At 36.2% G+C, this 25432-nt stretch overlaps 1 protein-coding gene and 1 long non-coding RNA gene across 7 annotated transcripts in view; one reads left to right on the top strand and one right to left on the bottom strand.

Annotated features, from left to right (window-relative positions):
* Positions 1–3514: 3514 nt before the first annotated feature.
* Positions 3515–25432, bottom strand: part of LOC127495418 (NACHT, LRR and PYD domains-containing protein 12-like) — a 107100-nt gene continuing 85182 nt past the window's right edge. For 4 of the 6 annotated variants that reach the window (XM_051862255.1, XM_051862256.1, XM_051862257.1 and 1 more), the window contains 4 exons: positions 19197–19370; positions 16174–16344; positions 13020–13193; positions 3515–10823 (listed from right to left, as the gene is read on the bottom strand). In XM_051862255.1, coding sequence (XP_051718215.1) covers positions 10625–10823; positions 13020–13193; positions 16174–16344; positions 19197–19370 — 718 coding nt within the window. In that variant the 3' untranslated portion in view covers positions 3515–10624. The remainder of the gene's footprint in view (positions 10824–13019; positions 13194–16173; positions 16345–19196; positions 19371–25432) is intronic. The other 2 variants (XM_051862254.1, XM_051862260.1) reach the window with 2 other exon arrangements.
* LOC127495432 (uncharacterized) overlaps positions 10658–25432 on the top strand; it is an 89386-nt gene continuing 74611 nt past the window's right edge. Inside the window, exon 1 of the long non-coding RNA XR_007925123.1 lies at positions 10658–10750. This is a non-coding gene — a long non-coding RNA (uncharacterized LOC127495432). The remainder of the gene's footprint in view (positions 10751–25432) is intronic.

The raw sequence follows: 25432 nt of genomic DNA, 5'->3' as shown, positions 1-25432 counted from the left end.
ATTTTGTTTACACAATAAACTGTATTTAATTTCATTTAATTTCTATTTAATTCATAGTAAACTACTGTATCTAAGAACATTATTTGACACATTATTCAATATATTTTACAAGTATAAGGGTTATTATAGTTAACTAAACCTAAAACCATAAAAAAAAAAAAAAACTTCATTACATGAAATAAACATTAACTGAAATAAAAAATAAATATCTAAAAAATGTAAACTTATTTTATTTCATTTAGGCCTGGTTTCACAGACAGGGCTTAGACAAAGCCAGGATTAGGCCTTAGTTCAATTACGATATTTAAGTAGCTTTTATAAACGTACACTATAAAAAAAAAACTCTTGAGACAAAACGATGGCACTGACATTTTTTAAGATTTGTCAGTACAAGTTGCTTTTAGTTAAAACAGCTCAAACATGCATTTTAGTCTAGGACTAGCTTAAGCCTTGTCTGTGAAACTGGGGGTTAGTCTCCAAGCTTTAGCTTAACCTGATTTACTAAAGTACTGGAGAAATACAAGAGAAGAGAGTTTTGTTCCAAGATGCTCTCTAAGGCCACAAGCACCTCCAAGATGACTTCAGTACTCACAGTTGGGACATCCTCTTAGCCTAGTTATCCAGTCCTTGTTGACAGGCCTCAGTACTGCTTTCACTACCTCCTTGGATGACTCTGAATCTTCAACCAGAAATTCAAGTCCTGATCCTATTGTGACCAGTCAGCCCCTTACATGCAGAGGGACCGGCATATATTCAGGAGAGGAGGGTGTAACCTATGTCACGAAAAAGTTAAAATAGAATCTTGAAAAAAAAAATATTATGCTTTATATGTAGAAAAAGATTATCATCAACATTACTCAAAATGTTATGCAAATGATAAGAGAAATTGATACAAAAATAATTTTATTTTATGAAATTGAAACTAGTCAGAGTAATCTGAGATCGCTAATTGGATGAGGTTAGAGGTTAGTCCCGCCCCTAGACAACGTTAGAGAGACGAAGATGTGAGAGAAGTCAAGCGAGTGCTTTTGAGAAATTGATTGTTCATGGACTAAGGACACCATTTAATTTTTTCCCCGTGTGACCCCTCTTCATTATTTTTTTTTTTCTTGAATGCGAACTGAGACAGTGAAATTGAACTGATACACTGAAACTGAACTGAGACACATACTGTTGTTTATATGGTGTTTCTGTTTTTTTTTTTACTAAGAAAAGAGTTACTAAGAAAAAAAATCTAAAAGATTAAAAAAAAAAAAAAAAACATGGGTTCCTATGGGTACTACTTACCTTTGAGTGGTTATTCCCTTCTTTTTTCCTCCAGAGTCGCACTTAGTCTTCTGTGACTGGTCCAAAATTAATTAAATCTGACATTTTATAAGATGTCATTGCAGAAGTAGAACCAGTGACATTGGTTACATTACTTTTGGACTTTTTGGTTTTATTTTGGCCCTAGTCAACCCCACTTTGTTGCACTTTGTTTTTTTTTTTTTGTAATTCAGTGTTTTTTATTATTGAGAAAACATACAGAACATTTTGTAATACTAGAAAGAAAACTTATTAGACCACTATTACCCTTGTTTTTCCATAACCTGGAAATGAACATTTCTTAAAATTAATAAACAATTAACACTGAGTGTTCACTGGACGAACAGGTTAATTGATTGTAATATTAATTTTAATGTAGCTACATCAAGTTAATCTGATTAACTGATTCACATATTCATAATTAATCATAATTAATAATCATAATGAGTTATGAATAATTATTAATATTTTCCATTTTAGTTAATTCGCTACAGATTTAAAAAGCAAAAATAAAAATATGAAACAGTTCCTGTGCTTGGTGCATTGCAAATCCAGTTCACCACTGGGTGAGTTTGAAGATTTTTATCCCAAGGTACCTTTTAACATGGCACGTAATTTAAAATATAAAAATAAAGTGTTATGTGAAATGTTAAATCTTTCAATTAAGTCTCGAAAATCCAGGATTGAATCCTCTCCTTTTTTGTCATTTAACGTTAGAATACCTTTTATAGCCCAGGAAGGCTGCACAAAAGGTTGTCCCCCAGAAAGTAAATTCAAATTGTGCCAAATAGGAGTATGGGAGTGCCATATAGTTTTAGATGAAAAATAGGCTTCTATCTTTTTAAATATTTGGAGAGTATAGGAAAGTATAGGACCATAATATAAGGAACACTTCCTGAGTGAAAGTCCTGAAAATAAAAAATCTTGCAAACGAATTGGTGAAATGCGCTCTTTTTCTATTTGTTTCCATGAAGACTGTGAACTAGGATCAAACCATTTCGTAATTGAAAGCAGGATAAAGGACCAATGATAACATTTAAAATTAGGGCACACTTTGTTGCACTTTGACCTTAAATGGAGTTTAACACAAACCTGATCTTACATCAATATATAGTTTTTGCTTCTGTTTACAGTTTGATAAGCTTTGAAAAGCTCATTCCACAAAAAGAATACAAGTAAGGCCGACTTTTAACTTTCAAGTGTTTTTTTTTTTTTTTTGATGACCATCAACCTTTTTTCCACACTGATAACTGTTAATGGTTTTGCAGCGTAACTGCACACATGATGATCTATCTATCTATCTATCTATCTATCTATCTATCTATCTATCTATCTATCTATCTATTTCTAAACCATATAGACTCATTTAAACTCATTCTAACATTTCTTATCTATCCATGAACTAGCATGGTATCTATCTGAAACATGATAGCAAAGCGATAATACGTTCTAGCATCTGCATAGCACCACTCTAGCAACCATCCTGAACAACCTAGCAACCATCCTAAGAACTGCATAGCAACACCCTTGTAACCATCCAGAATACCCTAGCAACTGCCCAAAAGTCCCTAGCAGCCCCATAGCAACACCCAAGAAACCACCCCAATTACCCTAAATGCACATATTATATTTGTATAATATTATCTAATTATGAAAACAAATTAAGCTTTTCTTATTTATGGTTTATTTGTTAGATGCCTGTTATATCTTCTTACAAAACAGTGCTTTCTAGTGATTTAACAGCTTGTGGTCTGAAGCTGGAATGGTTTGTTTTTAAAGTTTGTGTAGATTCAAAAGGAAATTGAAAAGAAAAAAAAGAAAAAGAAAATTTAATACAAACTTAATATGGGCATACTGCATTATTACACCAAGAGTTATACTGTTTCAGGTAGTTAAAGAATGAATCAATTCATTGATTATATAAGTGTGAGTCTGAAAGCTTATGCTGCTATTTTGAACCAATAATCAGAACAAAAAGCAGTTGAAGGATGACATGCATAATTCAGTTATTTATCTAACTCCAATATAATTAATCTGACTCCATTAAAGTTGTTGTAATTCTTTATTTAACCTCTTATTCTTTAAACGTAAAAGTCTTTCTTAGAACTGATAGGAAAACATAGGATTTAACCTGAAGGTATAGATAATGAAAGTTACAATCACTTTAGCTTTCAACATTATCAGTGGCAAAAGGAAAGATTCTCAAAGCTTTTAAAGGAGGCAAAGTTATTTATTAAGTTACATGTTTAAATAGACAGTAGAATTACATAACATACTGTATAGAAAAAACTTAGCTGTAAAAAAATAATGCACTGCTGTGCAGAAGAGGCTGGAAGAGCCTTTATTGTAGTATGAGGTTACGCACCGGTCTGCAGGAATGGCAGGATTAAAGACTTTCTCCTAGATCATTGTTAAACATGAGTGGGGTACCAACACCAAAACCAACTGACAGGAAACCAAAAGATAAGTACATAAACATATTCTCCTCAATGTATGTTTCAGCAATAGTACCTAGATTGTACATTAGGATACTTTAATATACCTATTAAGTTCACCATCATTCAGTGCAGTTTATAAGCTGTCAGATGAGACCAAACATGATATAGTTACATGTTAGAAAACACTCATAGATAAATAACATGTTGTTGAAAGCATATTCAGTACGGCATGTGAAGCAAATGGTACAGATGTGTGAAAGTTCACCCAAAAATGTATCCCATGATTTACTCACACTCAAGCCATCCTAGGTTTAAATGTTTATATCTTGTCAAGCTCCTCCTCTCTTATATAGAAATTGCGGTCAAAACTGACTGCATCCATACAAGCAGCTTGCAAATATGTTGTGTAGTATGCAGACTCTGCTGTTGCGTGCACAATAGCAAACTGCACTACATTACTGCCATTCTCAACAATGTACCTTTGTAAAAGTGGGGATTTAGTTTAAGAATAGTGGACTTTATCTTTCGCGTCTGATTGCACTAATACTGTCAAATACACACAAGGTTTACATAAACACAGTTGGTTATGTCTAAATTGAAAGTAATCAGTTGAGAGAAAATCGGATGCGTGTCTGTATTTTAGATGTGTGCAGGTCTTAAAGTAACAGCCGCCTAATAATAAACAAACTGCCCTTGTCCTTAAAGGGACAATTCACCCAAAAATGAAAATTGTCATTATTTACTCACTCTCATATTGTTCCAAACCTGTATTAATTTCTTTCTTCTGCTGAACACAAAATATGTAATTTTGAGTTCAGCAGAAGAAACAAATTCATTCAGGAATTTTCATTTTTGGGTGAACTTTTCTTTAATGTTAATACATTTATTATTGTTATCTTCCTACAGGTCTATCTGAACTGGTAATTTTATGTCATTATTTAAGTATTTAATTTAATATTGTCCATCTTGTACATTTACATTTATTTTTTATATAAGAAGATGCTGTTTGTCTTAAGTTATTTTAACCGAGGGGCCCACAAATAAAATTCTGCTTAGGGCCCCATAAAAGCTTGGGCCGGCCTTGATTATACGTGTCACACTGTGTTCAGGCAGGAAGACGAAGGCAGAAGGATCCAGTTCAAAACACTCAAGGTTTAATAAAAATAACTCTAGCAGGCAGACAGGCAATAGGAAAACACCACTTAATGTAACGGTGATCGGACAAAGACAGAGTGAATGGGAGGAACTTAAATAGCAAACAAAAACGAGGATAATTAATCCAATTTTTTCCTTACAAGCCTACAGCGTTTTGAATTATGCGTTTGCACTTCCGGTTTGGGGAACTTCCATTCAAAAAGACTGAAACAAATAATTTCAAATTACAAGGTTGCCCTACACATAAAGCTTTTCCAACAGTTTGACTGAATGAGCTGTCAATTTTCCTTCACGGTTTATTTTCAGACATCACAAGAATAACGTAACTCTTGGTATTTTAATGTGACATGTTATAACAAGAATGTCTATGGCAAGAACTCTTTTCAGTCGCTGCATTATTTTCCTCATTATCATTTTCTTTTTTCCCTTTGCACTCCACTGTAATAGTACGAAAAAGGACAACAAATACTGCACATTTGTGGTCTGTTCTTCTGATTTATGATATATCCCATTAATCTAGTTTTTCTCCTCAAATTCTGAAGTCTCTTTTCAGGTTTGTTTTCACAGGTAAATAAAATTTATTAACTGTCAAAATGACGGAAATCACTTTGAAATAGTATCACGTAATGCTGAGGTTAAAGGGATAGATCACCCAAAAATGAAAATTCTGTCATCATTTACTCACCCTCAGGCTGTTCCAAACCTGTATACATTTTTTTTTTTTTTTTTTTTATTATGTTGAACACAAAGGAAGATATTGTAAAGAATGTGGGAAACTGAACAGTTCTGGGGCACAATTGACTTCCATAGTATTTTTTTTCTTACTATAGAAGTCAATGGCACCCCAAAGCAGCCTGGTTACAAACTTTCTTCAAAATATCTTCCTTTGTGTTCAACAGAACAAAGAATTTTTTTACAGGTTTGGAACAACTTGAGGGCGAGTAAATGATGACATAATTTTCATTTTTGGGTGAACTGTCCCTTTAATGAACATTTTTGATTAAGACAACGTAGCTTATGTTACATAATACAGACTACAGTAAAATTTAACCTGTCTGTTATTGCTGTGGAAAGAATTGTGCTTTTGGGATTATTCATGGTCTGTTCAAAGTACCTTGTTGATGCTTTTACACTTTAATGTTCGATGGTTGCAGGTTGAGTAGAATAATGTCATCTCATTGTACCCAGTTTATAAAAAAAAATAATAAAAAAAACGTCATAGAGTTAGCCTTTCACTGATTACCTTTTCACAGCTTAACAGAAGTTACACCCATAATTCACGCAAAGCGTCATGGGGCGTAGGATTAAGGTGGATAGAACACAGCTGATACAACTGAATTAATGATAAAGAGTATAGACTCCAAAAAGCGAACCTTTGCCACCATTTTGGGGTGAAAATGCCAGCTGGACAACAGAATCCATCAAATCTTGCGCACCCAAAATCTTATTTTATATATGTTTTTTTTTGTTTTATGTTATCAGTTGTGGAATCCAACCATTACACATCTGAGGTAACGTAGTTAGCCTACTTTATTGAGTATTTCTATTTTTTGCAACTTTACATATTTACTATTAATAGTAAATTAATAAATTAATAATTAATATAGTTAAGATCATCACATTTATAGCGTGATCCAGGGGATTAAAACGTACATTATATATTTCAGACCTAGTGGAGTAATAATAGTAAATTACTCCATTAGGTCTGAAATATATAGGTTTTAATCCCCTGGATTAAGCTACAAACATAATGACCTTATAGAACATGATGCATTGCTGTGTCTGTTATCCCATAATTCCCACTTTTGGACACAGTGGTTGTGTTTTTTTGTTTACATAGTCTTGCTTTAACGGACATTAATACAAGACAACACTGCAAAAACAGTTTACTGTCAAGCATATTCTGTTATATATTTATTGTCCAACATTCCCAGTTTTTCTGATGAATGTCCTTAATGCCCTTACGTGATTTAAAATTCTATTAAAATGCCCCAGAATTCAAGATAAGGGGCAAAAATATCCCTGTATGTCTTTTATATTTATATAATTTAATGCTAACCAATATTACATGATGAGCGGCATTTTTATCCAAATAAGCATGATTACAATGTGATATTAATTTTGTAGAATTCTGTTAATGTTGATCTGGTTACCGTGAAAACAGTGTCATGCACTGCTGCTTCAGCCATCATATGGTAGAAAATGTCCAAAAAAACCCCAAAGCAAAATGTGTTCAACAAGCTGACAGAAGTCGATCAATTTCTTTGTTGGAAGGGTGTAAATGTAACTCTAGTTTTAATGTTGTCTTTGTAAATATGCACTTTCCCATATGGCCACGGAGGAGAATCAGAGGGTCACATTCAGCGGACAGACACCCTTTTTTACAGTCTATGACAGACACGACACACTGTATTTTTTTGTATTTATTTCAGCAAATGACAAACTAAAATCAAACCCATTGAAGCTCGTGAACAGTTTTGAAGTGGCTGAATGAGAGTCATACTCGCAAAACCAAACAAAATACAAAACTTTCAAAAACACTCAGCTGCGTGATTATTTTACTGAGTGATAGGCAGGGGGTTCAATCAGTGACATTATTAGATTTGCTATACGGCATCTTTCCGTCACCTCCTCAACCTGCTTCCCTTAGTGTTTTTACACTGCGAAAAGGCGGAAATTGTATTACACCGTCCAGTTTTTTCCCCTGAACGATGTGAGCTCCTGTTGCAATTCTCGATTCAGCATAAATGACCTACAATGGCAATAATTTTCACAATCACGACAGAAAATCAAAAGACTGCCCTTAATGTCACTAGCAGAAAGGCGTGACGACGGCGTGACGACAGCTTCACATTCTTTTTATCTACCGCCTTGATGGCAGGAAAGTCTTTTAAAGGATTAGTCCACTTTCAAATAAAATTTTCCTGATAATTTACTCACCCTCATGACATCCAAGATGTCCATGTCCTTCTTTCTTCAGTCAAAAAGAAATTAACCTTCAACCGTTTGGAGTCCATTGAAGTCCGCTATAAGGAGAATAATCCTGGAATGTTTTCATCAAAAACCTTAATTTCTTTTTGACTGAAGAAAGAAGGACATGGACATCTTGGATGATATGGGGGTGAGTAAATTATCAGGAAATTTTTATTCGAAAGTGGACTAATCCTTTAATTCAGTAGAAAAATCATTCCTCTTCATAACATAAGGATCACGTCTAACATATGTTGTGATTTTCTGTTTATACCTTTCTAAACCAGCACAGTATGGACTTTTCTCCATCTTCTCCATTCTAATTTTCACTTCTTGCCCTTAACCTGAATTTCACGCGTTACCAGAACCACGTGATTGCAAACAACCTATTGTTTTGCGTCTCTGAGCAACGCTTCCTGAATTAATCAGCCATTTGAATGAATCCGATGAATCTCAATGACTCGCTCATTAACAGTGACTTGCTGCCACCTCCTGGAGAGTTTAATTTCACATTTAAAGTATCTTAAAATATTAAATAATTTCAAATAACAGTATTTACCGTTTTATTTTTTCAACATTTCAAAACATTATTTATGCATCTGTAACTGCTCTTGACTGATTAACTTTAATAAAATTTAATCTGTAGTTATATAGTTATACATTAGATTAAAATTTCTGTAACTGAAAATCTCCTGTTTAAGCATACATACAAACCTGAAAAGCACCATTTATTTCATTTATGTTTATTCTGTTGTATTTATTTGTGCTATTATTTGTTCCTATGTTATTACTTACTGTTTACTTGTCTTACAATATTTAAAATTTAAGTGAGTTAATCTAGTAGTTTTTGGTGTCAACCTTATTTATTACACATCTTCACATCTTCTATTACCCCATCAAATTCGGCCAGAAATCTTGGAGTAATCCTTGATTACCAACTGACCTTCAAAGACCACATTGCAAAGACCACTCGGTCATGCAGATTTGCACTATACAACATCAGGAAAATCAGGCCCTTTCTAACAGAACATGCAGCACAACTTCTGGTCCAGGCCCTGGTCATTTCTAGGCTTGATTACTGCAATGCTCTTCTGGCTGGACTGCCATCATGCACAATCAGGCCTCTACAAATGATTCAGAATGCTGCAGCACGTCTCGTCTTCAACGAGCCCAAAAGAGCCCATGTCACGCCTCTCTTCATCTCTCTTCACTGGCTACCAATTGCTGCTCGCATCAAATTCAAGGCGTTGACGCTTGCTTACAGATCTGCCACAGGCTCTGCACCCTCCTACTTCCACTCACTCTTATGAGTCTACACTCCTACCAGAAGCCTACGATCATTAAAGGAGCGAAGGCTTGTGGTACCATCACAGAGAGGCACGAAATCACTCTCCAGGACATTCTCGTTCACTGTTCCTTGCTGGTGGAACGATCTTCCTGCCTTTATCCGGAATGCAGAATCCCTGGCAATATTCAAAAGACAGCTGAAAACTCATCTCTTTCGTGAGCACTTAACCTCATCTTAATAAAATTTTTTTTTTTAAATTTTATACCTATCCTTTCACTTCCTCTAACCCCTCTCTATTGTAGCTTATGATACTCTGAGCATTACCTAAGACTTGTATTGTGAGCACTTTTTGTGTCTATTTGCCTCGTCATGACGACTCGCTTGTTGTATTCCTCACTTGTAAGTCGCTTTGGATAAAAGCGTCTGCCAAATGAATAAATGTAAATGTAAATGTAAATTTATTAAGGTTACATGTATAAAAACAATGAAAACAATAAGTAGGCTTATTTTATAGGCCCATTTCATTTTCTTTTCTTTTCTTTTTATTTATTTTATTTTTTTACTTTATTTATTTATTTATTTTTATTGTGGGGGCAGTGAAAATTTGAACCACTGGCCTGACTGAGCGCTGAGCCCGTAAATGTTCAGTGAAGGCATTTGCATTGTCAACCTCTGCTGGTAAACACATATCTTCTGTAGTCAGGCATTAGATTTCTCAAATTAAAACTTTTAAATTTAGAAAAACGTTTTACATGTAAAAAAAAAAAAAAAAAAAAAAAAAGTTATATTGATAAAAGAATCACATTTTCCAATTATAATAAACAAAGCTGTCTACCTTACTCAAATCTCTTAATTACACTGTGTATGTGGTTTGTTCATTACAATGTTCTAGTTGTAGTTTTGTCACTTTTGTCACACTCTTGTAGATTATACAGTCTTACACCATCTACATTGTGATCAAGCAGTGCATTATCTACCGAATCCAAAACAACTTCATATTGCACTTATTTTTATGTGTAAAATTGAGTCTTAAAAATATACAGTAAGTTCAGATCCTGTAATAATGTAAATCTGATTATATACAGTATGTAGTACAAAAAAACAGACCCACCAAAAAAGAAACTGGTGTGAAGTGTGAAGACTATGACAGTGATCGTTGTGTGTCTCTGTGTTTTCAGTCTCTGTAGCTCCTTGTTCACCATCAGCTGATCCTGAGGAAACTGGACTGACGTCTAAATACTGAGAGTCCTACAATAAAACTCACAGACAGTCACAAATGAGTATGAGACATTACTGCTGTCACATCACATCAGGTGATCATTCATATATTCATAGATAATATTCACATCACAGAATTAAACTCTTTTTAAAACAGTTTACATAGACTAAAGTGGGGCTGAATTATTATCTTATATTATCCAGTTGCACACATGAGTCCCGTTACTGAACTTGGGTCAATTTAAAGGCTTTAAATAAAAATATACTCACAATAGTATAATCTCTTCAGTTTATAATGTGGATCATGCTTCATATCAGAGAGCAACTTCACTTCTGATTGTCCAAGTTTATTCCCAGACACGTCCAGTTCTCTCAGGTGTGAGGGGTTTGATCTCAGAGCTGAAGCCAGAGCAGCATAACCATTAGCTGTGACACTACAATCTCTCAATCTGTAGAGAACAATGACAAAGTTTGAATTGTAGTTCAAGTGTCTGTAGTTTGTTATTGACTCTGGTCTCAGAGCAGGAGAGGAGATATAATGACAAGCATTGCCACATACTGCTGCTGATGCACTCATACAGGAGGCCATTTGCTTCACAGGACCCACATGTTCCTCATTACATATAATGTATTAAGTCTTGTAATTAAACTTATAATTGTGTCATGTTTGTTCTCATCTGGCATCTTATAAACTGAATTGGAATGTGGTGAAATCAATAGAGATATTCAATGTCCTATTAAGCTCATTAACATAATCTCAATGCTGTAGGCTCTAGATCTTACTTTGTACATTAGGACATTGAATATCTCTATTCCTCCAGATCATCACCCATTTACCTCCAGTTTACACCTCTACACTGTATTTCACAGTTACTCCCTCAAATTCATGTCATGCTTTATGTAATCTCTGAGAACACAATGAGCTCAGATGATTTTAGAACAAAAAGTAAATACAGTGAAAATTAAAAGAGAGAAGATGAAGGAGTGTTAATTATATGTGCTGAGATTTAATGTTTATTGAACATTTACAGTATCTCACAGAAGAGAGTACACCCCTCACATTTTTGTAAATATTTCATTTTGTAAATATTTTTACTTTTCATGTGACAACACTGAAGAAATGACACTTTGCTACAGTGTAAAGTAGTGAGTTTACAGCTTGTATAACAGTGTAAATGTGCTGTCCCCTCAAAATAACTCAACATACAGCCATTAATGTCTAAACAGCTGGCCACAAAAATGAGTACACCCCTAAGTGAAAATGTCCAAATTGGGTCCAATTAGCCATTTTCTCTCCCCGGTGTCATGTGACTCGTTAGTGTTACAAGGTCTCAGGTGTAAATGGGGAGCAGGTGTGTTAAATTTGGTGTTATCGCTCTCACTCTCTCATACCGGTCACTGGAAGTTCAACATGGCACCTCATGGCAAAGAACTCTCTGAGGCTCTGAAAAAAAGAATTGTTGCTCTACATAAAGATGGCGTAGGCTATAAGAAGATTGCCAAGACCCTGAAACTGAGCTGCAGCAAAGTGGCCAAGACCATACAGCAGTTTAACAGGACAGGTTCCACTCAGAACAGGCCTCGCCATGGTCCAAAGAAGTTGAGTGCACGTGCTCAGTGTCATATCCAGAGGTTGTGTTTGGGAAATAGACGTATGAGTGCTGCCAGCATTGCTGCAGAGGTTGAAGGGGTGGGGGGTCAGCTTGTCAGTGCTCAGACCATACGCCGCACACTGCATCAAATTGGTCTGCATGACTATCGTCTCAGAAGGAAGCATCTTCTAAAGATGATGCACAAGAAAGCCCACAAACAGTTTGCTGAAGACAAGCAGACTAAGGACATGGATTACTGGAACCATGTCCTGTGGTCTGATGAGACCAAGATAAACTTATTTGGTTCAGATGGTGTCAAGAGTGTGTGGCGGCAACCAGGTGAGGAGTACAAAGACAAGTATGAGTGCTACCGGCACTGGGGAGCTACAGTTCATTGAGGGAACCATGAATGCCAACATGTACTGTGACATACTGAAGCAGAGCATGATCCCCTCCCTTCGGAGACTGGGCCGCAGGGCAGTATTCCAACATGATAACAACCCCAAACACACCTCCAAGATAACCACAGCCTTACTAAAGAAGCTGAGGGTAAAGGTGATGGACTGGCCAAGCATATTTCCAGACCTAAACCCTATTGAGCATCTGTGGGGCATCCTCAAACGGAAGGCTCTGTGATGTCGTCATGGAGGAGTGGAAGAGGACTCCAGTGGCAACCTGTGAAGCTCTGGTGAACTCCATGCCCAAGAAGGTTAAGGCAGTGCTGGAAAAAATAATGGTGGCCACACAAAATATTGACACTTTGGGCCCAATTTGGACATTTTCACTTAGGGGTGTACTCACTTTTGTGGCCAGCGGTTTAGACATTAATGGCTGTGTGTTGAGTTATTTTGAGGGGACAGCAAACTACTTTACCTTGTAGCAAAGTGTTATTTCTTCAGTGTTGTCACATGAAAAGATATAATAAAATATTTACAAAAATGTGAGGGGTGTACTCACTTCTGTGAGATATTGTATTTTAGAAGTTTTAGAATTTACATTAAAGGACACGTCTTACTGAGGACAAAGACGTGACTATCAGAAAGATGATCTTACCTCAGTATCTTCAGGTTACAGTCAGGATCCTCCAGTACAGCAGAGAGAAGCTTCATGGCCGAATCTCTTAGTTTATTCTTAGACAGACTGAGTAGTCTCAGATGTGAGGGGTTTGATCTCAGAGCTGAAGCCAGAGCAGCACAACCTTCATCTGTGACACCACACTTACTCAATCTGTAGAGAACAATGACACACTCTTTACTCTCTCAGATCAGATTAGTTTAGCATTGAATCCATTATTATAGAAAAGTATAAACTTAAAGCACAAATTAATATGTTTGATGGATCATTAGACAAATCTTAGAATGTCATTATCATAAAACTAAAGTATTGAAAGTATGATTCAATCTGGGAAAATAATATCTCTTATTTGCAGTATATTAAATATCTGTCTTGTGCAAAATCTATATCTAATCTTTTAATAAAAAAATCAACAACATGTATGTTAGACCCTATACCGACTAAGCTATTGAAAGCGATGCTTCCAGAGGTCATAGATCCTCTTCTTTATATCGTTAATTCGTCTTTATCACTAGGATACGTACCAAAAACTTTTAAGCTGGCTATTATTAAACCTCTTATAAAAAAAAACACAACTTGATCCTAGAGAATTAGTCAATTACAGGCCGATCTCAAATCTCACTTTTCTGTCAAAAATACTAGAAAAGGCAGTATCATCACAACTATGTTCCTTTTTAGAAAGAAATAGTATCTGTGAGGATTTCCAGTCAGGATTTAGACCGTACCATAGTACTAAGACTGCTCTTATCATCAGATCGTGGTTGTATCTCCCTATTAGAGTTACTGGATCTCAGTGCTGCATTTGATACTATTGATCACAATATTCTTTTAAATAGACTTGAAAATTATGTTGGCATTATTGGAATTGCACTGTCATGATTCAAATCATATTAATCTGACCGTTATCGGTTTGTAGTAGTAAACAAAGAGATGTCATATCGATCCTAAGTTCAATATGGAGTACCGCAAGGCTCAGTACTAGGACCATTGCTTTTCACTCTGTACACATGCTACTCTTGGGAGATATCATAAGGAAGCATGGCGTTAGTTTTCACTGTTACGCTGATGATACTCAGCTCTATATTTCTTTGCGCCCTGACGAAACTTACCAATTCACAAAATTAACGGAATGCATAGCTGATATAAAAAATTGGATGACCAGTAATTTCCTACTACTAAATTCAGAAAAAACAGAGATTCTAATTTTTGGACCAAAAACTTCTTCACGTAATAACCTAGAATACTGTCTAACACTTGATGGCTGCTCTGTTAAGTCTTTGTCGTCAGTTAGAAACCTGGGTGTGCTCTTTGATACCAATCTTTCATTTGAAGGCCATGTTTCTAGCATCTGTAAAACCGCATTCTTCCATCTTAAAAATATATCTAAACTACGACATATGCTCTCAATGAAAAATGCAGAACAGTTCCTGCGTTCATGACCTTAAGGCTAGATTACTGTAACGGTCTACTGGGTGGTTGTTCTGCTCACCTGATAAATAAACTACAGCTCGTACAAAATGTAGTTGCTAGAGTTCTTACTAGAACTAGGAAGTATGACCATATTAGCCCAGTTCTGTCAACACTGAATTGGCTTCCTGTTAAACATCGTATGGATTTTAAAATCTTGCTAATTACTTACAAAGCACTAAATGGTTTAGCTCCCCAGTACCTGAGCAAGCTCTTAATGCATTATAGTCCTTCACGTCTATTGCGATCTCAGAATTCAGGCCAGCTGATAATACCTAGAATATCAAAATCAACCACAGGCGGTAGATCCTTCTCCTATTTGGCACCTAAACTCTGGAACAATCTTCCTAGCATTGTTCGGGAAGCAGACACACTCTGTCAGTTTAAATCTAAACTAAAAACGCATCTCTTTAACCTGGCATACACACAACACATTATCAATTTATATTTTCAAATCCGTTAAAGGATTATTAGGCTGCATAAATTAGGTCAGCCGGAACCGGGAACACTTCCTGTAACACCAGATGTACTCGTTACATCAGAAGAAGAATGGCATCTACGCTAATATTAGTCTTTCTGTTTATCCCGAGGTTTACCATAGTCAGCCAGATCTGGGCCATATCCAGGTGAGATTGAGGACCTGCGCCTTGACATGACCACAACACAGCCCTGAAGTATCAGCAGAGATTGAGTCAACTAGATCATCCATTGTGAAGGCCTCATCGACACGACAACCAGTGGCATAGTTCCTCAACAAACCGTCCATACCGGCGTGATGAATACAATCCTCAACTGGATGGAACTGGAATAAATACTTTAAATGCTGCGATCCCATCAGATTATTGATAGCTACCTGAATCATAACAAAGCACTGTTCGCCAAAGGAGGACTGGCCCCCCGACTAAGCCTGGTTTCTCCTAAGTTTTTTTTTTTGTTTGTTTTTTTTTCTCCATTTTAACACCTATTTACCACCTGATGCCACCTGTTGGAGTTTGGGTTCCTTGCCGCTGTCGCCTTTGGCTTGCTTAGTTGGGAACACTTGACATTTGATATTCAACAGTGCTTTGCATCTGCCTGCATTGACACCATTTTCTTTAAGAGCTGCTGTGCAGCCAAAATTATACACCAGTTATCACTGTAAAGCTGCTTTGACACAATCTGCATTGTAAAGGTGACTTGATTTGACTTGACTAGAAACTTGGGATTTCATCATTTCACTCTCTTAAAACTCATTCTTTCCTCAGTTTCTTTCTTTCTGCAATAATCAAAGTCTCATTTATATGTTTTTTAAAAAAAGTGTCTTGTGTTATGTGCTTACGAATTTAATGTCTTAAACTGCCGATCTATGTTACCTTGCTAATAAATAGTGTTTTCACTATAGTTTGGATATTCATATCCGCTATAGAGCTGATAGTTATGGCCCGTTCAAATGAATGCTGAACAATTCATTTGCCAGGTCGTATAATAAGTGACTCAAAATTCCCTATATTAATTAATAGTTCCCTTTGAGCTAAATTGACCTGTGTCCCTTTCATTTCTGCAGAGCAGCTCATTTATTCAATCATTTACAGCTCAATCAGCTGAACTCACAGCAGCAGAAAGAGGCTGAACACTTCAAATATACTTTACATTGTGATTCATGTGTGAGAGTCAAATATGATCTTACCCCAGTTCCTCCAGTTTACATTGAGGATCCTCCAGTACAGCAGACAGCAGATTCACTGATTTTCCTATTTTATTGCTAAACAGATTCAGTTCTCTCAGGTGTGAGGGGTTTGATCTCAGAGCTGAAGCCAGAGCAGCACAACCTTTATCTGTGAAACCACAATTATACAACCTGTAGAGAGATAAGGCATGTGATCAGCTAGAGAAAAAAAAGCAGGAAAATCTGGCCATGCCCGAAATCTCTTTTTTTTTTAAATATATATTTTATCACATTAAAAGATATATCTTATATTGTAATAATACATACTGTACTGTAAAAATAAAAAGCAGCATTTAATAATCATGATATTAATTAATATATTATATAATATACTAAAAAGTATTAATAGATTTGTGTAGCGTCTGCACAGAATCAGTTAGCAAACCAACTCTAGATTTGACAGAATGCTTTTAGTTTTTTGAACTCTGCATGTAAATCAAGGATAGGCTCCAGCAAGTCTAGATCAAATTGACCCATTGGCACCTTTGTTACCTCTTTGAAGAAGAAATCAAAAATAATCAAGATAACAGAAGACATCCTCACCAGCTCCAGGGACTTCAAAGAGTCACCCTGGTGGGGCTAAGGGCCATGTGGTCAGACACTGGCCAAAACTCCAATACACATCACACACACACACACACACACACTCACCCAGACACCCACAAACACACATGGAGACTGTATTCACATGTATCCTCAAAATATGACTATGCCAAAGTGTACCCGTTATTGTATTCAAGTGTGCATAAATGTATCCATAAGATATAAGCTTAGTTGCGACTATAGTTGTGTTAGTTTCACTCTAAATGTTCTATTCAGGTATAAGAACTGTATCTCTCCCTTAATGTCTTTGCCACCCAGCATGTTTGGGTTTGTTTTAAACCTCTCTGAATGTTCTAATTAACAATGTATGTTATGTTACTGTACAATGCATTTTTCTATTTTTAATAGTATTGCGAAGAAAACGTACTCAGATCTGACACTTCATAAACTATGCAAATTAGGTCATAAATGGAGACAAAGAAAAAGTTTGCCCGCCAAACTTTCACCCTCGCCACTGGCTGGTGCATCCAAGGAGGCATTTTGGTTTGTTTGTCTTTAAAAGACAACGACACACGTCCTTCATCTGTTGAGTCTTCTTCATCCGTTGAGTCTTCTTCATCCACTGAGTCTTCTTCATCCGTTGCCTTCACTCTTCATCACCTAGGAGATGGACTCTTTCTTCTTTATTTTTTGGTTATCTTACTCTTAAGTTTAAAACCTTGTTTGAAAATCCCGCCGAAGAAACCTTCCTCGGAAAAGGACCAATCGCTCCAGATTGCACGTACTGAAACTCCTGCAGAAAGACGAAGCAACCACAGCACCTAAACCTATGCAAGTATAGAACCATTCTTTTCTAAGCGTTTTAAGCTCCACGTGTAAGTTGAGTTTCCTTGCTGGCTCTCAAAGGTTTTAACTGTTTGTAATTTTGCCATTTCTTTGATCACCTCTGTTTTCTTGACTTTACTTTCGTTTTATTCTATGTATGTTCATTTGTTGTATTTTTAGTCATATATTCGTAGTTCGTATCTATTAAATACATTATATTCATGCTCAATTGTTTCTGTTGCTCATTCAGAAAATCAAGTCACTTCTACGTTTCGATTTTGCAAACTGCTTTACGTTTTAATGCTAGAATAGGAAATTATTTGTCGTGGCCAGAGGAATAATTTCCTTTTATAATAGTTGATAAGGAAACTGATAATTTGCTGGACAAACTAGACCAGTCTTTCTAAATAAACTATTAAACTAGAACTAGTCCTGAACCATATATGTAATTAATTATAATCCGTTGTAATTAATTCACAATATATGTGCATAATTCCCTTTTTGGTCAATCTATATTATAATTGATCATAACATGTTATGATTTAATTATATATATATTTCAACCATAATCTGAATTAATTAATTAATTCATTGTAATTCGTTACATTTGTTATTATTGAAATACCTGCCAAAAGTTTACAAATATTAATAATTTTTAAATAAATCTCTTCTGCTCACCAAGGCTGTATTTATTTGATCAAAAATACAGTAAAAATAGCAATATTGTGAAATATTGTTACAAATTAAAAAAAAAAGTTTCAATTTCAATATTATATGTAATTTATTCCTGTGATGCAAAGCAAAATTTTTTGCATCATCTTTTGCAAAAATGATTTTCCATGATCTTTCAGAAATCATTCCAATTTGATTTGCTGCTCAAGAAACATTTCTGATTATTATCAATGTTGAAAACAGTTGTGGTGCTTCATATTTTGGTGGAGATGTTGATACATTTTATATTTCAGGATTCTTTGAAAAATAGAAAGTTCAACGAAAAGCATTTATTTGTATTTATCAAATATATTTCATTTTTTAAAGCATTTATTAAATAGAAACATTTTGTAACATTTTAAATGTCTTCACTCACTTTTCATTACTTTAATGAATGATGAATTAAAGTATTAATTTCTATTTTAAAATCTTACCACAAATGTTTGAATGGTATCATTGTTTCCACAAAAATATTAAGCAGGAAAAACTGCTTTTTAACATTGCTAATAATAAATAGTGAACATTTCTTGAGCAGCAAATCAGCACTTCCGATGGATTATGTGACATTGAAACTTCTCTTTGCAAATAACAGAATTATGAACGAATCTAACGATGAATGTTGCGTTCCCAAATGCAAATTAAAGCATCACAAATGCAGTAAGATTTACAGTGAATCGAAACTGAAAACACAGTACTGTTACAGCAAACATGCAGCGTGTCAGACTATAGCCTATATTTATATAATTACATCACAACCATTGCGAAATTTATGATAGTACTAAGTAATCTCACATTCTCACCACCATACATAAAGTTACGGAGTGAGTAACATGTTTTCAGCTGCTCACATTTGGACATGTTTTACTGAGGACAAAGACGTGTGGATATTAGAGAGATGGTCTTACCACAGTATCTCTAGTTTACAGTGAGGATTCTCCAGTACACCAGAGAGAAGCGTCACGGCCGAATCTCCTAGTTTATTCCCAGACAGATCCAGATGTCTCAGGTGTGAGGGGTTTGATCTCAGAGCTGAAGTCAGAGCAGCACAACCTTCATTCATGACACCACACTTACTCAACCTGTAGAGAACAATGACACTCTTCACTCTCTCAGATCAGATTAGCAATGAATCCATTATTAAAGAGAAAGTACAAACTTAAAGCTGAGCTCATAGACAGCTCACTCAATTCAATTCAAATTGGCTTTATTGCCATGAAAATGTCCACAGCAAAGCATCAAAATCTGTCCAAATATTGGGAAACAGTAACAAGAACATAAAGATTTATATTAATTATATATACAATGTCAGTGTCTGTGTATGTTTGTATATTATATGCATGTGTGTCAGTCACTGTATCCATCATCAGGAAGTGCCCCAAGTTCTTCTTCCACTGCCTGAAAAAACATACTTAACAATATTTACCAAATATTTAAATTATTTTTTAATTGCTTTTAATTACACTTAGGTGTAGCCTATAAGTACTAAGTAAATAAATAAGTGAAGGGATAAATCAAACAGTTATGTTATTCTACAGAGAGGAAAAAAAGCTCTGCTCCATTTTAGTGCAGCTATGTACAGAAGGAACTGCATTGATGCCAAGTTCTTAATAGTGTGCTCTCTGGTACCGTGCTGCAACAAAATGGATGCACACTGCTGTCCCAGCAACACAAGAACAACAGGCTGGGTCCTTTAAATCAATCTCTGAAGATAATTATATTGGGTTACATATTGAATTTGTATACATTTTGAATTACTTTCAATTGCATTTTAAATTGTTACATTGTAAATTAAAATATTTTTAATTAAATGATAAAAAACGAATAATCTTTATGTCACAAACATACCAATACACTGTAAAAAGTGTTTAGGCATATTTCAAAAGATGTCCCTATCCCTCTTAACCACTTCTGATCTTGTTGTTTTTTACTGAACAGCTTCACCATGTTTGTGTTAGAGTTAGTTTGTGTATATTAAATACAAATTAATTGATCAATTCAAACTTCAGATAACAGATAATAAAAATCATTATAAGTATGAACTGTCAGAAACAGACTAAAGGTGTATTATAATACATGGCAATCTAAAAATGGGAACAGTATTTAAAATACTTTCTTTCTTTATGGTCATGTGGTTTCTCAGTTCTGTTCTGTCATTGGTTCCCTTGTTCCTTATGTCATTTGGCCATTGGCTGCTGTTGTCATGTGTTCCCCAAGTTCATGTATTTAAGCCCTAATGTTAACACTGTTTTCTTATCAAGTTTTGTTCACTGTACTGCTGTTGGTGAGTCTTATGTTCAAGTTCATAGTCATGTCATGCTAAGCCAAGCCAAGCCAAGCCAAGTCCTTGTTTGTTTTGTTCATGTTTGTCAATAAACTGCACATGGGTTCCCAACACTCGCCTCCAGTGGACTATAATTAAAGAGAGCTAGACAAGTAAACATGAACCCAGCAGTTCGTCTCCTGCGCCTCCGTCAAGGCAATCATTCTATTGAGGACTATGTAAAGGAATTCCTGTGGATTTTCAGACCAGGTGGGCTTTAATGGCATTGCCCTCAAAGACATTTTTCATGCTGGTCTAAATGAACCAGTCTCCTCTAAGATGCCTAGAGGTTCTATCAGCTGGACTCTGATGGAGTATATTGACTATGCACTTTTATTGAGTGGCTCATCATTTACTGTGGGTTTTGCGGATGAGAGGCCCCATAATCCCACAGTACCCACCACACCAGAGTCTCCATGTCCCGACCGTCATGTCTGGACTTGTTCACGCCACTCCAGGGCCTGTTCACACGACGACTGCCACGCCAAGGTCTGTTCACTACATACCAGCCAGGTCAGTGCCTGTACATGTCATGCCTGCCAAGTCAGAGACTGTTCACGTCATGTCTAACAAGCCAGAGCTTGTTCACGTCATGCCTGCCATGCCAAAGTCTCATCAAAGTCATATTGGGAATAGGGGTGTAACGGATCGCGGTTGATCCGCGATCCGTACAAACCAGGCCCCACGGTTTGGAATGCATGTGATTTGTGGATTAACTGCATTAAGCCATTATATAGAGAAAGTTTATTATTTGCACGTGTTTGTATTTTGTATTTCGCAATCGCACACGTGCTCACAGAGGCGCCTTTTAGATGGTGCGTGAACACATAATTGAGCTCTGTTTTGCGACTCCTTGAGAACGGACACTTAAACACAAATGATCTCAAAATCCCAGTCTTGACAAGTACTTTTGTTTACTGTTGTATATAAAGTCTTAAGTGAACCTAAACAGTTGAGTTAAGTCGAGAAAGAAATCAGATGTGTTTCATCATATTGGTTCCGTGCATTCAGTTGTGCATTCATACCATGCATTCAGTTCGGTGCAATAAGTGAGAGCAGCCTAAAATTAACTATGTCATTAATTGTCAAACAACAAAACAACTTTAACAATAATTAATCTATATTTAATTTATACAGTGAACACTATGCATGAAGTAATTAGGGCCCGAGCACCAATGGTGTGAGGACCCTATTGGAATTGCTCCATTTCTTATTATTGTTTTTCTAAGGAGAATTATTTTTTTTCCACCATCCGGGGCTTTTTGGGGACCTTAACATGCTCAAAGGTCTCAACTCTTGAAAATTGGCACACACATTTGAATCTGCGGCCATTAGGATGCTGATCTAAATAGTTCTGTCTTAAATCAGAAGATATTTTTGGTAACACTTTACAATAAGGTTTCATTAACATTAGTTAGCTGCATTAGTTAACATGAACTAATAATGAACTGCACTTATACAGCATTTATTAATCTTTGTTAATGTTAATTTCAACATTTACTAATACATTATTAAAATCAAAAGTTGAATTTGTTAACATTAGTAAATGCACTGTGAAGTAACAAACAATCAACAAACAGCTGTATTTTTAACTAATGTTAATAAAGATTAATAATTACAGTAATGTATTGCTCATTGTTAGTTTATGTTAGATAATACATTAACTAATGTTAACAAATAAAAACTTTATTGTAAAATGTTACCTATTTATTTTATATAAATTTCAACACAAGTACACAAAATGTATGACCACAATAACATTAAGAACCTTTTTTTTGTTTCTTTGTTTAGATAAATTGGGGTTGGACCTGTAATGTGATGCAGTTAGACTAGGTTACATTTGATTCATATTATTAAATTGTAAAGAAATTAAATATCAATCTTTGTCGAAAGAATTCCAGGTGCAGTTCACTCTCAGCCAATAAGATTCCATGTAACATTTTCATCGATCAGTCGTCTATTCTGATTGGTTGATAACTTTTGACAGCGTTTAATCCAGAAGCAAATTAATGTCTAGTGCAAGAGCACAGAGAGATTCACGAGTGCACAGGACACAGCTTGAGAGCGCACACGCAATATCTGAGTGAGAGGAGAGGCAGTTCATAAAAGAGCACTGTATATTTGAGAGCGCACGTCCAGTTTTGTGTGAGAGCAAAGGAAATCCATGCGCGAGCGAAGAGTTTTGCGCTTTGCGCTAGCGTCACAATAATGCGCTCTCGACATTTGGCAGTAAAATAACACCATACACATGCACTCTGCCTCTGTTTGAACTGAAGCGCTACAGCGATGTGTCAGTCACACAACAGAGCGCCAAAAAAGATCACGACAGCTCAAGAGAAGTTCATGGTCTCACTCCAGTCTATGGGAAAATAGCCCATTTTCGATTCTTGTGAGGTTTATTGTGCCTGCAGACTCACCCTGACACCTCCCACCCCCGAAAAAAAAAAAAAACTCTTCGGATCTACACGATTCACATAAATGACATATTTTGATTCAAAACAGCGAATTTAGTCGAAAAGCGACTAGTTTGCAGGTATGTTTATAATCGCTGACTGAAGCTGTCAGTCAGTGCAGCACAAGCTCAATGATCTAGGCACACTTGTGAAAATAAATCCTTAATTTACAGTGTGTTGACCATAGACTGTAAAAAAAAAAATATGGACGTAGAGTCCGTAATGTCACCCGTAGATTTCTGAAGAGCATTTCTGAAGCGAAAATGCGGCCGTTGCCATCTTGGCAGCGCGTCACTCCCGGATAACTGAAAATGGGCAAAGAGGCGGGACATGGTTGGAACTGAGGTGCCTGGTTGCTGAAACCACGCCCACCTAGCGTGACGTGATCATGTTAGGAGGAGCTAGGAGCTATCTATCTGTCTAAAATACTATCAAAAAAAATTAATAAAGATAACAAGTTATATCATTAGAAAGGTTTACTGTCTATCTACAGTGTCTGTTTTACGATATAGATGCTCCAGCACCAGTAATATTGTAATTTGTGTCGGGTGTGCAAATGACAACTCGCAAATTCAAAACGGGACACCATAACTTTATAATGAAATAGCGATCGTGAGATGAATCCAATCCATCGCACTTGGGTGAAATGTCCACTGAAAAACAAACAACAATACTTTTTGTCCACAAAAGTGTTAAATCCATGAAATATTGATATATTATCCATTGTTTGCATCAAATTTCTTCTGAATAATCTCCTCTCCATCATTGTTCTTCAAGAAATTATGCAATCTGAGTACCATTTATGTTGTAAAACTGTATATGATTGTATATATTGGACTCACAAACAAATGAACCCGCGTAAAAGGTATAATTTTTCAAAACAGTGCAGCAGTTTTAGTTATAATATCCAAGCAGTGCTGTCAGAGTTTATGGTGTCTTGAGAGGCATATTCTGTATTTTGTAAATCTGGCGGACAAAATTTTTAGCCAATGTCAAGACGACCCAACAACGTGTGTTCTGTTTATCTTCCACATGTGTGCACATTTACACAGACGTACATCTGTCTCGAGTCTCGACCATAAGTACAGCAAGTCATTATTTGATAATTGTATGAAATAATCCCGAAAAAAAAGCACAAACATGGCAGAGATGCCAAATTCAGTGGCTGGAATTAGCTGAGGTAACGTGACGGCTCACAGACAGCAGCACAATCCACCTGTCACTCAAGTGGCCACACCCTTAATTATGCAGAACTTTAAGGCTTAATATAATTTAAACTGATGAGTTATTTAAAAAAGAAAAAAAAAATCACCCCCCTCGGAGTTGTCATGAAGGGCAAAATTAGCTGTATAGACCAAAACCAGCCTGTAAACATGTTTCTTTCTGCTGTAAAGTTGGGCATTTTAACATGGGGCTCAATGAGATTCTGCTCTCTTTTGGAGCCTGTCCCTAGCAGCCAGTCGATGAATTGCAGTTTAAGTCACTTCCATATTGGCTTCAAGAGAAACTGGGGGAGGTTGCCGCTTGGTGTTGACGCTTTTTTTTTTTTATACAAGTGTGAAAACAGATGGTCGAATTGAATTTTGCTGAGGAGGAATACTGATGCACCTTTTTAATGTGGTCTTAAAAGAAAGGATTTTTAGAAATCTTGGCCAACTGAAAAGTATGAACATGAAAAGTATGAGCATGTACAGCACTCAATACTTAGTTGGGGCTCCTTTTGCCTGAATTACTGCAGCAATGCGGCGTGGCATGGAGTCGATCAGTCTGTGGCACTGCTCAGGTGTTATAAGAGCCCAGGTTGCTCTGATAGTGGCCTTCAGCTCTTCTGCATTGTTGGGCCTGGCATCTCGCATCTTCCTCTTCACAATACCCCATAGATTTTCTATGGGGTTAAGGTCAGGCGAGTTTGCTGGCCAATTAAGAACAGGGATACCATGGTCCTTAAACCAGGTACTGGTAGCTTTGGCACTGTGTGCAGGTGCCAAGTCCTGTTGGAAAATGAAATCTGCATCTCCATAAAGTTGGTCAGCAGCAGGAACCATGAAGTGCTCTAAAACTTCCTGGTATACGGCTGCGTTGACCTTGGACCTCAGAAAACACAGTGGACCAACACCAGCAGATAACATGGCACCCCAAACCATCACGGACTGTGGAAACTTTACACTGGACCTCAAGCAACGTGGATTGTGTGCCTCTCCTCTCTTCCTCCAGACTCTGGGACCCTGATTTCCAAAGGAAATACAAAATTTACTTTCATCAGAGAACATAACTTTGGACCACTCAGCAGCAGTCCAGTCCTTTGTGTCTTTAGCCCAGGCGAGACGCTTCTGATGCTGTCTGTTGTTCAAAAGTGGCTTGACACAAG

The sequence above is a fragment of the Ctenopharyngodon idella genome, chromosome 15, assembly GCF_019924925.1.
Source record: "Ctenopharyngodon idella isolate HZGC_01 chromosome 15, HZGC01, whole genome shotgun sequence".
NCBI lineage: Eukaryota > Metazoa > Chordata > Actinopteri > Cypriniformes > Xenocyprididae > Ctenopharyngodon > Ctenopharyngodon idella.
Note: the sequence above shows the minus strand (reverse complement) of the source record. Positions and strands in the feature narration are given on the sequence as shown.